Source organism: Phoenix dactylifera, chromosome 6 (genome assembly GCF_051530095.1).
Source record: "Phoenix dactylifera cultivar Ajwa chromosome 6, Ajwa_hap1_PhDact_Kaust_v1.1, whole genome shotgun sequence".
NCBI classification, from domain to species: domain Eukaryota; kingdom Viridiplantae; phylum Streptophyta; class Magnoliopsida; order Arecales; family Arecaceae; genus Phoenix; species Phoenix dactylifera.
Genome location: NC_143195.1, coordinates 5,698,856 through 5,712,685, shown reverse-complemented (window position 1 = coordinate 5,712,685; position 13,830 = coordinate 5,698,856). Strand labels below are relative to the sequence as shown.

The 13,830-nt window shown below is 38.0% G+C and overlaps 1 protein-coding gene across 4 annotated transcripts; it reads right to left on the bottom strand.

The window, feature by feature from the left end:
* Window positions 1-437: 437 nt before the first annotated feature.
* Window positions 438-12,023, bottom strand: LOC103710505 (U-box domain-containing protein 44-like). 4 transcript variants are annotated; one of them, XM_088723235.2, is made up of 6 exons: window positions 11,674-12,012; window positions 5,408-5,634; window positions 3,104-3,669; window positions 2,698-3,007; window positions 979-2,591; window positions 438-833 (listed from the first exon to the last, which is right to left on the bottom strand). In XM_088723235.2, exons 3-5 carry the CDS (start codon window positions 3,653-3,655, stop codon window positions 1,012-1,014), a joined length of 2,442 nt encoding a protein of 813 aa, XP_088579361.1. In that variant the 5' UTR covers window positions 3,656-3,669; window positions 5,408-5,634; window positions 11,674-12,012; the 3' UTR covers window positions 438-833; window positions 979-1,011. The 4 variants fall into 4 exon arrangements, with proteins under 4 accessions (XP_088579361.1, XP_008794480.2, XP_008794471.2 ...); XM_008796258.6 differs by having other exon boundaries at window positions 438-830; window positions 11,674-11,991; XM_008796249.6 differs by lacking the exon at window positions 5,408-5,634 and having other exon boundaries at window positions 11,674-12,023.
* Between the last annotated feature and the right edge of the window lie 1,807 nt (window positions 12,024-13,830).

Below are 13,830 nucleotides of genomic sequence, written 5' to 3'. Positions count from 1 at the left end.
GGACTAGTTAGATGCAGCTGATGCATGGAAGGTACTGATTAAATTTAATCCCAATGTGCAGTTAAGGGAAGTTCCCTTCCCAATTTTGTAGACTTTAGATATACTTATTAGACGCAAGTGATAGGTGGAGCGCGAGGCTAGGCTCGCCTTCACAGTTTTGGAGAGTATATATAAGTTGGATGCAGGAGATAAGTGAAGGTGATGCCCGCCTTCACAGTTTTGTAGACTCCTCATTTTCTTATAAACTATGTATTGTTTTTTTTGGTTAGATTTTTTTTTTTATTGATTTATATTGGAGATGAATGTCAAATTTAAGTAAACAAGCTCACAATCAGAAATTGATCAGAATGGATGACTGAATAACAAGAGCATTCATAAATTTGACCAAGGTGATATGCATGATTGGAAAACACAAGATAAAATCCTTGAGAAGGTGATTAACATTAAAGTCCACATATAAACTCTGATTGGATTGATTGTATTCAGTTGCAGATTGGTATCAGTGCCAATCACCACCTTCATATTTCACAAGAATGAGAGAAATCCCCACCAAGCAAAATTTCAACCAGATTTTCGTGAACATATAAACAATCACCAGTCTCTGATCAAATTGAAAAACAAAGCAGATAAAAAGAGGACAAAAGAGATCTACAAGCACTCGATACAAATAATGATTCCAACCTTTTTCACCCATCACCCTTAAGGTCGGCAATCTATCAAACATGGCTCAGTAATCTGCATCATCCGGTGAGCACCATACCTGAAGGCTTTAAACAATGCCATCCAGATATCATTTTCGCCGACGAATAACACCATCAACAACCAATTCACTGCTAAAATAAAAAAAGAGAGAGAAAACCACAACCAATATCAAAAATTCAATTAAAATGTTGTGAACAGACAACAATCTAAAATCCTTCAATCAAGAAAAGAGACAAAATATGAAAAAAAATATAGATACACAATATACAAGCTTACCGTACAAACAAGGATTTTATCTTGGTTTATTCATCAACCTCCCATCTTAGGAAATATTCCAGAAAAGTTTGGCAACTTATCTACATGCTTCAGAGCACGTTCAGCAATCTGCCTCGTCCGGTAGTCCCCATGCCTGAAAGCTTCGACCAATGCCGTCCCCACATTTTGGTCTCCCGAAATCTCATAGGCTATGTCATCGGTCCTCAAAATCCTCTCAACAGCCCAAACAGCTCGTTGCCTGAGTATTTCTGTTCGGTTCTCTCGCAAAATCTCAAGTATTGGTTTAATCCCATCTGCATCACATAGAACCATCACACCTTGCCCGATATCCACTCCATCTTCCAACAGAGTGCACAGGGCTGCCAAGGCAGCCTCCACTACCTTCTCATTTGTATGGTCCAAACAGGCAACCAACTTCTCCACTGCCTTCCCTTCTAACAGACAAAAGCTCTCTTTCATCGAACAGATTCCATGGTGGACTCGACACAACCCAGTCAAAACAGGCGGCTTCCCAAGACATGGGAATATAGAACAACAAAATCCTTGCTCTGGGACAGCCGGAATTCTTGTTAGATGTTTTGACTGCTGTGAGAGATTCTCCAGTGCCATAGCAGAGACTGTTTGTACCCCATCAAGCCCATTCATCTGAAGAAGATCGGTAAAAAGTGCAGCGAGATTATGCTCACGAGCAAGGGCTACAATATCAGGTCTGTCCTCCAGAACATATGTCAGTCTTGAGAGAACTCTTGCAAGCCCTTCGAGAAAGGGAGTGACGAAACGAATTCCACGAGTCTCCCCTTGCCGAATCCTGATAATTTTGGAAATGGTTATGTTGAAGGCCCCCTCATCCAGAAGCCGCCTAGTGAGTCCTGAGTCCCTCTCAGGAAGGTCAGCTAGAATCCCAATAGCAGCTGCTTGCTCCTCAGAGATCCCATTATTCTCCGCGATGACCTTAATCAAGCTGCTGAGATGACCAGCAGTGCCATGAAGGGCATCTGCCAGCTCTTGACCCATGTAAGGTGAAATGTTGCGTAGGAGTTTAATAGAAGCCATGCGGAGATCTCTTTGTGGAGCTTCTACAAATTGAATCAAACTGATGGTAGCACCAGAGCTCTTGATGGCAGCAACTATGTTTAGGACAGTTGTGGAAGAACTTGTAAGTCCAACAAGGACCTGAAGGAGCTTAGACTCAATTGCAGGACCTGTGTTGCTGATGAGATGGAGTAGATTATGCACAATGTCTTCAGAGACCAAGGTCTGGTCGTCATGACCAAGTGGGATAGACTCAAAATCAGCACCTGAAGACACGACATTAGCAAGAACTGTTGCAGACACTTCCTTCAGCCTCATGGGAAGCTGGTTGACACCAACAGTGAAGAGGTCCTTCACGAGAGGGGGGAGAATGCCTGCTTGGATTAGTATCTTGGCACTTGTCTCATAGGATGAGATCTGGTTCAATGCTTTGAGAGCAGCTTCTCTTGCTTGCTTGCTTCCACTTCTCATGACATCAACCAGGGCTGAACCTGCAGTTTGGGCCACAAATACTTTCACATCATTGCTCAGAACAAGCTCCCCAAGATATGCAGCCATAGACAGCTGCGTTTCAGGTGAACCTGCAAAATATTTCATGGCATTGAGTGAGGCAAATAGCTTGGAAAAATTGGTGCAGCAACTTCTCACCTGCTCAAAATTGTCAAGGATCAAGCCACCAGAAATTACCTTCAAGGAGTAGGGTAAGAAGCGGCTGCAATCTACCATTTTCGGCCATTTGCCTCACATTGTTTTCACACTTTTCCAGATTCTCTAGTGTGTTTTCAGCTCTGTCAACAGTTGAAAGGTTTTCTGATTTACTACTTGCCATCCCCACTAGTATAAGAATTGCTCCATTGACCCCACCAATCTTTTCACACAGAGGTTCAGATTTTGAAAGCTCATATAAAAGAGATACAGCTTCCTCTCTTTCCTGGGAATGCTCATGTGATAAGAACTTCACAATTGTACGAATGGTGTCCCCTGCAGCCGTAGCTTCCTGCAAAATAAGGAAATTGTGAATATATCATCAAGAAACACAACTCGAGAAAGAAGCAGAGCATCTGAAAAGAAAACCAGCAAGCCCAAGGACAACCTTATTGTCATTATCCCCTTCAGCTACAATACGAAGAGTTTCTAATGCTTTCAACCGCACTCTCCTGCTGCTGCTTTTCAGCATGCCAGAAATCATAGGTATTAACTCTGCATTCCTTACAACATGCTTACTCGACCTGCTTTTCTGGCAAATATATGCAATGAAGTTTAGAGCCTGTAAAATATCACTTTCTGAGCTTCCTAAAGTGAGAGATCTACAAGCTTTGTCAAGCTGAGCAGTTTCATTTCTTTGGGTCCATTCTTCGATAGTATTCCTTAGAGCAATACTAGGGTTCAGGTCAGTGCTATTCAGATCTTTCAGTGTCAACGGGCAAACTGGCTTCCTTCCACTATCCCTGCATTCCTTGAACCACTTCTCAATAGCCTCTCTCTCAAAGGTCTGTCCATTCTCTAAGGTAACAGGATCCCTCATAATTTGTTTCGTAAGCGGGCAGAGAAAGGCCTCATAAATAGGCTCAATGTGTAATTCTTCATGATAATTCTCCTGGGAGTGGCTACTAGAATCATAATTTCCCTCGCAGTCTTCCGCCATTTCCTCACAAAAACCTATCGCAACAGACAAATTTGTGTTAGTTCCAGGAATTATTGAGCATAAATAAACATATTTAAACAAAAAAAGTTAATTTGCAAAACTAAATAACATATTGTGTCAACAAATTGCTTCCAGAATTGGTTTCTTTTTTCAGCGCCTTTTAGATATGGTCAAAACAGCAATTATTTACTGACAGAAGTCAATAACAGAACAAAGCCTTCCAATAACAGATGTCAAGATCCAGTGAAATCAAAACTGCAAACTTAAACCTTAGCCTCGATCCTGCTAACCAACTTAATTAGATAGGAACAATACCTGATGAAGTCTGTCCCAACTAGTTGTTTATTAATATCTGATCAGGTTATAGTTGCGCAAAACAGGACTAGATTTAATTGTGGCAGCATGATGAGACAATTGTATAAAATGTTGCAGAAGTATCAAGCTGCAACAACCAGATGACAGGGCCTTCCACATCAAAAGGAAAACTGTTCCTCAAAACAAGAATTAATTTGTCATGCACAATGTTCCAAAATCAGTGGATCTAATGGTGACACCAATATCGCTTCCAAAATCTTGGTCATTAATTGATATATGTCCAAGATGGTGAATTTGGATCAGATCATTTTCTGATAATTGTGGAGTACTTTTGGGTAAACAACAACTTCAACTTAAGTTCATAACTCAAACAAGAACCTGGCTACCATGCCAGGCTGGTCAACAAAAATAAAATAAAAATAAAAATAAAAAGATAAAGGTTTAATCATAGCCATCCAAGTGTGTACACTTCGTGCAGCCAGTTATTCTATATCTACCGTTCCTATGCTTTCCCTCTTCTCCTTTTTCTCTTCCTTCTCTCATGACCCTCTGATAGTGATTATAGGCATATCCTCCAATAGTTCTTTTAAAAAAGTTTTAGCTAAGAAAAAAAAAATGCAGAGAAGGAGAATGAAGAATAAACCCACTATTTAGATTTTTCTTCCTTTTTCCCCCCATTTCTTCTGCTTTTATGATCTCCACCTTTTTACCTATTCGTTAACTATTCTATTCTGATTTTTTACATTTATATTCTTCTTTCCTTCTCACTCAAAAGAGTATTTGAACAACTAAAAAATAATACAGTAAAAGCATCAAAATTGCAACAGATAGGACTCATAGGAGACCAGTCTGTTATGATGAATCTTCTAAACCACCTCACACGATAACCTATAAATCATTGGTCACAACTTTGTTTTAATAAGAAAAGCCTTTCTATATATGGATCTTGAAAGGAAAAAGGGAAACAAAAGTAAGATGCATTTAGGCTTCCAAGGATATATACAATCTGGACTAGTAAGATGCAAGTACAGCCGAGAATGAAAATATCAGAGATATTTATAATGTTAGAAAAAAATAATTATGGTAAAATATGGTGAGATTAAGAACAATATGCAATTTGTCAAAATATTGAAAAAAGGCTACAAGAATAAATATAAGACAAAATGAATTCAAGACTCTGAATGCATACTAATATGCAGTGCAAGTATAGAAAGCCATGAAGATATGCAAAAGTATAAGAAATTAGGTATAAGTCGACTACCAAATAAGGTTTTTATAAAATACTTTTTGAGAGAAATTCTTTCACCAAGTGAAGGGTTATTCAGTCTAGTTTACTTCCATCTGCATGTTGATCTTCAAAGTGTAATCTCGTCGATCGAATAGCCACTTCTTCCTTTCCTGTTGCATCAAGGAGGGGTGGAGGGAGGGAGGACTTACCAAAAACCTTCCTCTTGAACCAGTGCGAGTGGTTTTCGCTGGGGGGAGGGGGTGTTTGTGATAGGAACGGAGGGGCGATACTTGAACATCATGAGTGAAGGGGGCACCAAACATCGTGAGCTTGGGGAGTGGGGGGCCCTGAACCACACGGACAAGTCCTCGACCAGTCTAGTTCGATATGCCCCGGACCGACTGGTTCAACCATCCTTGATTTCAAATATTCACCACTGCAAAATACATGGCAGGCCATTTAAAACTTAAAAGTCATATGACTTTTGAAGGTTCTTACCAAGGTTTGCCGAACCAGCACCAAGGATCGTATCGGCCGACGACCGGTTTGGTATAGTAAGGATCCTTATCATATTGTTTCAGGGTGTAGAGAAACAAGGAGGGAGGGAGAGGAGGAGGAGAGAGAGAGAAAGAGAAAGAAGGCGCGAGAGGGAGAGGAAGGAAGGGGGAGATAGACCTAGACATTCTTTGGCCAAAACAAGGAGAGGGATCAAAAATGTCATAGAAGCCCTAGATCGTTGATGAAGCTCCATACCTTGATCGATCTCGGGAAAGAAAAGCTTCCACTCTCATGAAGAAATCTGATCCTAGCTTCAATGTAAGATAGATCTCAATGAGATTTCTTCATGAGAGAACAATCCAAACCTATGGTTAGAGATTTTATATCCTTCCATCTCCTCTGAGTGTAGGGTGAGAAAGAGAGAGAGTGGGGGGAGGCTTACCAATACGGCCAAGGTCGAAGAAAGGGGAGCGAGCAGTGTCCAATGATGAAGCCAATGAAAGAGTTTCGAAGGCTCTTAAACCATCGAACAAGGAGGGGGTCAAGGGGAATGACTTTATAAATGAGTGTTGAACCAACCCGAACAACTAAACCATCCTGAACTAGCATCAGTATAGCTCAGTACAAGCCGAACCACCGATTCAGGTTGGTTCAATGATCACTGATTCTTACTAATGCACGAATTATGACCAATGTTCGTAGTCTCCAATAATTTGCATGACAAATCTAGTCACTATCTTAAACTAACTTCCCTTTTCTTTGTCGAAGCTAACCCCAAGAACATTCATGAAACTCAAGGCTCAATACCACTTCAAAACCTAATGGAAAGGAGGAACAGAAAACATGTCATAGTAGCTAAAAGGAAAGAGCTGAAGGAGATATCAGCCTTTTCAAATTACTTCATTAGACAAGATGTCCAGAACATATCAAAAATGAGTGCAAGAATTGATCATGTACTTGTCTTCCCCTATGCACTAATAATGCCCGCCAACAATCTCAAATATTGAGAGAGAGAGAGAGAGAAGGAAACCATTAATGAATACTCCACTACACTGAATGAACTGCCGAGGGACTAGAAATGAAGAAACTAAATTTATGATTAAATTCTTCATCCATTTAGTTCATTTTTTTACCATATCACCATATCCATGAAAACAACATAATCTCTTCTAATGCACATTACATTATATTTTTTTTCTTTTATACGTAAAATCACAAATAAATTAGAATTTCCAAATTTGAGTAATAATTCCTTCATAGGCACTGGTTAATGATCCATAACATACCAGTGCTGAATACATATGATAAATGTGCATAGGTGCCATTAGAGTACTAGAATGTTATCATAATGTTATAATTTGCTATCCCAAATGTCATAATTTTTAAGTAATTCGTATTCTTAAAAAGATGATATACTTTAAAAGTCCAAGGGGAAACATATCAACATCATGAGACATTCAAGTTATATATCATCGAAATCTCTTGATACATTACCTTCAAGATTAAGTAGATCATGTCAATCTAACATATAGTTGAGTATACTTTCAAATGCAATTGTAATATACCATAAAATCCTATAAAACCTATAAAGGTAATAAAACATTAGATATTTTGCACATAAATGCTCTAGTATCCCCACCCCTACCTTCCGTTATGATTTGTGCAACTCGGAATGCAGTTCTCCTATTAGAGTAGACAATATCACATCAATCTTTGTGATAGTCACCAAAATTCTAGCTCTAATTGCCATAAAACGATTGAACCATCCATTTTATTGCCAGCATTTTCCACAGGAGAAGCTACAACACCAAAATGGCACAAATGGAAAAGAACTATTCTCCTCTTGCACCAATAACCATGTGATATCAGTGGTGCATGCCCCCCCGTGTTACCCCTAGGATTTCAAAGCACCTCCATGGACTACTAGTGGAAGAACTCCCTTAAATTAAAGGTGTTACAGTCATGGGCCCCCCTTATAATATATTAAGTCTTACAACTCATAATAGTCACAAAGACATAACTCAACAGAAATCTTGGCCCCCTCCTTGGCATGGAATGCTCACAAAACATAATGCACAATTCCCCTGTATCTTGACACCCTCCCAAACCATGTCCCTAGAATCATTGAACTAAAGCATTTTAAATAAACCCAAAGGAAAAAGAAATCCCACTACCTTGCATGTGCCCAGCTATATTGAGTTATATTCCACCAACACCACCCTCCTATTTACTATTTCATGCGATTTTCTTTCTTATGTCTTATTTCCATTTTATAAAAAAATATAAAAGAAAAAATAAAATTCAGGAGCCCAAGATTTCCATTTCTCTCTTCCCTCCTTCTACTCACAGCATTAATATTCCGATTTATCAAGTCATATCTTCTTTTCTTCCATCACTACACATTCTCAATTTTTTCATCCATCCATATTTTTTGATCCTAATAATTGAGACAGCGGAAGCAACATTTCTACATCATTACATAATATATAATTATTCAAATGCAAGACACAACTCTAGATCTCATCATTCTATCATCCTTTTCTTTGAATGCAACATTACAACATCCTGTTTACTTCTTTCTCATCAGGGACATAATGGTATAAAATAAATCTAAACTACAGAGATGTTCATACACAATATGTGCCCTTGTTATTTTATTGAGTTATAATTTCTTCTGCTTGTGAATATTGGTAAATATTTAACAATGGTACTATTTCCCTTTTTATTATTTTTTGAAGCACATAACAATAGGATAGAATTTCTATTTTAATAAAAATTTGTCCCTCCCTACCCCCTCCCCTCCCCCCCAATAAAAAAGGAAAAATTTCTGGCTTTGCTGCTGAGTATGATTCATCATCCATTATGAGTAGGATTAGCACCTTTGCCCTTCCAAAGAACTAGCTCCTCATGAATGTGGCTCACTTCTAACCCAATCTTTTCCAACTAACGTCCTCACTCCCTCATGATTTGTAGACAGCCCACAGTTCACAGCATGTTCAAATATCCCATCCCATGAAAGACAATTAACTATCTGCACCCTACATGTCCTCCATAAATGTGAGTGCAAGCAATATGCCTCATCATACTTTTAGAAATTAATTGGAATTAAATCCACCCAACTCAAAAGGCCTAATATGATCTGAAGTGATGTGAACTTGTTTATACACAGCCCACCCATTTTGAGAAACCCCATCTCTTGAAGAGAACATGGTCCAGAATATCTTTGATTTAGAATTTGAGTCCTGGTACCGGTAAAAGAGACAATACACATATGAGACCTCTCAACTTGGATCACCTACTCCATTGCTGCCACCAATTTGATAACTGCCTCGATACACTTTTAAAAGCCCTTCTAATGGAAACTAAATGAAGCAAATAACCTAATTTATAACATTCAAAGAGTCTAAATATTACTTATATCATCAACATTGATGACAAATGAAAGGCTAATGAGAAAAGCAAAGAGATTCATGTAAAACCTCTCGATCCTTCAAGTAAATTAAAGGCCCAATTAAAATGGATTAGGATTGTCCATCACGTCAATGGGAGGAGAAAAAAGGTCATGCTGGGTCAAACATTTTTGTCCAGTGGGTACTGCATGAGGATTTTAGACTCATAAATATGCTTTTAGGTTGGACCCATATAAACACCAACTTCAACACTCCAGCCTGTATATATATAGTATAAATAATATATGTAGTATGTGCATTGATCATATATTATAAAATGTGCATAGTATCTACTTGAATTGTCCTATATCAGATTATTCAATTAATTTCTTGATTCTAGGCACAATATATTCCTATCCTATTGTTTTACTTGCTAGGAATCTCAACAATCCCATCTAATCAGTCATCCACCACTTCATCATAAAAGATGACTCCATGGGCTCCTCTATGCATTGCCTATGTAGTACATGATTGGTGCATAAAGGGAGTGCAAGAATCTCTTTTGGTATGGCAGTACTCCTCTTTATATCCCATCACATAAAACCTTTCTCTTCCCCCCTTTCTTGTCATCCCATCCCCAATTCTCAAACACTCTGGACCAACATTTTCCCATGGTTTTCTTTCTACAACTTCATTATGATTGACATGGTGAGTTTTGGTTGCAAGCTTGCAACCTTCAGTCACAATCCACAAGTACATCATTAGAAAGTTTAGTGCTTGCTCTCTCTCTCTCTCTCTCTCTCTCTCTCACACACACACACACACACACACTAGGATATGTTATGCAGGCTTTCGAAGTTCACTAATGGACTTTTACTTTTTCGCCTATCAAATATCCTGTTTCAAAGTAAACTAATTTATCTGGTATCTGATGATTTAAAATCATTTTGAGCTTTTAGAAAAGGAGTCTTGGGAACCATTAAAATATCCTTGAATTCTCTATTACTAACTACGAAATATTGTGGGGTTGGGCCTGGTTGGGTTAAGCTCAGGGATTTTTTTTTCTTCCAATTGATGTAACCTGGTCCAGGTTGGAAGTCAGCCCAAGAAAGGCACTGACCATGTAAAAGTTCTCTTTGGATCAGCTTAGAAGACACCAAACTGGCACACTTTTCATTCCTAGCCAAACAGCCAAAAGCATTATTTTTAAGTAATGGGGAAAACAAAACATACAACCAATGAACACTTCAGTTGCCACTACCAGAATGCTAAATAGGCAAAGTGATGCCTATAGTGTTTAGGGTTTGTCATGGTCTTGTTTTCGGAACATGATGCATGATGCCATGCAGTTAAAAGACTATTTTCATATCCAAAGTAAACTCATCAGTAGAGAATGCAGGTATTTATTTTTTTATAACAAATTTCATCTTAGGAGGCCTGGCTTTCCTTGAAGCAAGCCACTTTATGCTTGTCACATAAGAAATCATAAGACACAAGACAATTACAAAATCTACCATCATTGTCCAATCAATGGCTATTTCCCTGGAAATAAGTCATTCTAGATCAACAAGAACCATTCAGGACAAGAACTCTTTGGATGTGCATGATGATGCAAGAGAAATTCACAACCAGCCACCTTATGGCATCCTCCTTTTTTTTACAATAATTCTAAGGTATCAATGTTATTCTCTGACAGGGGTTTTGTTGCTTATCAGCCTATCTGGTGATTATATCATTCAACAGGATCAGTCCATATTGAGGTGATAAATCAGGGATTGTGTACCTTATTTCCTAATTTAGAATGAACCAGGCCACGCTGTAACCAGTGTGAGGTATCAAAATGGAACCAATTTTCCAGATATCCAAACATCTAGGAATCACCCTTTGTTCGGAGCCTTAAAACTTGATGTATTTGTTAGTGTACTTTTAGAAGGTTTTCAATTTAGTTTGCTTTTTCCATAAAGAAATGTTTTCCTAGAAGATTCTGAGGTATCTCCTCAATTGGCAAATCAGTTGATTTTCAATTGTTATCAATATGACATGCTTTAACATTAATGAATCGTGAGCTTCCCAAGAAAAGTGCTATAAATGCCATCAACAGGTTCCAACTCACAATCGATGGAGAAAACCAAACTATAAGAACGACACAGCGCGCCATCCCTGTGAGAGAATGCAACAGCCAAGTGGCTGATGTAGAGATATTAATCTATTACAAAATACAAACTAATCAGATCCTTATAATCATAAGAAAACAACCATTTTAGAAGTATAACCAACCTTAAAGCGATTAGTCTTCCAAAACCAATCACAAAGACGTCATGATACCCATACTTCCCAAAAAAAAATGGTTCAACTTAAGATACTTCTTTATAAGGATATCTATCTAAAAAAGAGCACCGATGAAGGGATAATTAATCAGTATCCACAAAAATTCATCTCGATTCGCATCGATTGGAATCATCGATCATCAACTGCTCCAAATACAAAATGCTAGAACTAGAAAACCCTAAGCCATAAAACAAACAAGAAAATGGAAATGAATCAACAAAAAAGATGCCGAAGAACAGGAAGAAGGAACCGAATCATACCACTTCGGATTCTTTTAAGGACGATCTTCCCTTGGAAACCCTAATTTGCCGCCGCCCATGCTCCGCCCCGCTGGCGCTCCCGCGGACGGCGCCCTCCTTGCCCCACCGAGCGATCGAACTCCTCGGGCGCTCGAAGGAAGAAGCGACGAGAGACGAAACGCGGGGAGATGGACGCAAGGATAGAAGCGATCAAAGAGAGAGAAGAAGCGGCGAGGAAACAGAGTGGGGGTCGGGGGGAGGGCTTTGACTCGATGCTGGGTGGGGTCGTCCAAAGACCAGCGAAGAGAAGCGAAGGGATGAGACAGAGAGACAGCGCGTGGGGAAAAAGAGTGGGTGATTGCCGCCGCCAAACGGATAGGCTGCGGCGATGTTTCGTTACGACTTTTACCGCCGTTTCACGCCAACCTTTACCAGCGTTCAAATAACCGCGTTATTCTTTGGCTGATTGTATAGTTAGTCACTCCAATAATACTCTATAGATTAAAGGTGGAGAGTTATTTTTGACACTTCAAAATATTTTATTTTTTGATCCATTTATTTTAATAAAAAAATAAATAAATAAATAATGGCATTATTTTATTACTACCAAAAACCATTATTAACCTCTATAATGTTCTTAATAGCATTGCTTTATCCTTATTTGGAGTTATTTAGCATTAATAATTTAGTATAATAATATATTTTTTCAAACCACTATTTATAGAAAGACTAATGAATTAGAATTTTGGAAAAAATATTATTTTATTGAAAAACAGTTCAAATGATAAGTAACGAGGCGGATTTATAATTGCCATGATCTTATTTACCGTTATCATGGAAACAAACCTGGAAACGTTAGAATTAAGAGGGCTCGAAACCGTCATAACGGTCCGTAACGGTTGCTTTTCTCAAACCTTGACCGTTACCGCTACCCTTTTGCGCGTTCTTTCTTGGCTTGTTTCGAACATTCTGACGTCTAGACGAGGCATGAGTTGATTTCCCAGCGTAAATTTGTGTTTTATTCAATGCAGCTTTATTCATCGGATTTTGTACAGGTGGTACTCCGTCTCGTTGAGAAATCTAATAAAAGTCTAAAGGTTGGTGGGTTCGGGGGTGGATTTTTCGTAGAAATCATCCTTGGATCATCTGCTAATTATTTTAAAATCTATGCAGATAGGTATACTATTAAATTTGAAGTACTTTGAGATTTATACAATAGGTGATCTAGCAGTAGGTATGTATGAAGGTGAATCCTTTCTCTCATGCAAAAGATACAACCCCAATTCAGGACAATATGCCAACATCAACTCTGGTCACATGTTGTGGAAGAGTGGTACATGAATAATGGAGGAAAGAAAAAATAAGAAAAACGAAAAAAAAAAAAGGGAGTACCGTGAAAGACGAGATAAAAATAATGATTGTCCGATCATTATAATTTTATATTTGAGATGGTAGCTATTTCAAAGGCCTCCATTGGAATATAAATGCAACTAGTGCAAATTTAATCAAATAACAATCATTTTCTCATGGTTTTATTAATACGACAACCATTGCACATTGAGAAGGAGATTGTTATTTAATCTTTTATTTCTCCTATAAATGAAATATTATTTACTAAATGCAAATCTATGTTTCAGCTTTTTTTTTCTTATTCAGTAAATACTAGTAATTTTGTTGCTGCCATCATCTTTAATGAGAAGAAGAAAATCTCGTGGCAAAGGGAGATGGGAGTTATAATTAACTTGGTGTTTTCAAAATATATTGCAACTAGCTAGATGAACAATTTCTTCCTTATTGTCCATTGCATGACAAAGTTTTAGTGTATTCATGCGATATATAGACTTTTAAAAGAATGTGCATGTACGTTTTTTCCTTTGAGTTCCAAGTATATTTCCAATCAAAGTTCAATAAATAGTTATTATATGGGATGTCATTTTCGTTAAGTTTTAGATTTGAAAAAGTCAAGATATGTATTTGAAACTTTGGATGCTTATGTGCAATAACTTTGTTTATATTATGAAATACTTAAAAAGAAAAGATATACTTTCATTAATGAAGTGTGTTTAGTCAAGGAAGGTTCTGAGTAGAAATGTTCTAAGTTTGACATAGGAAGGTAAGTTTGGCATAAAAAGGTCGCACTTTCATTATACATCTCTCTCACAAAAAAAATTTCTTTGA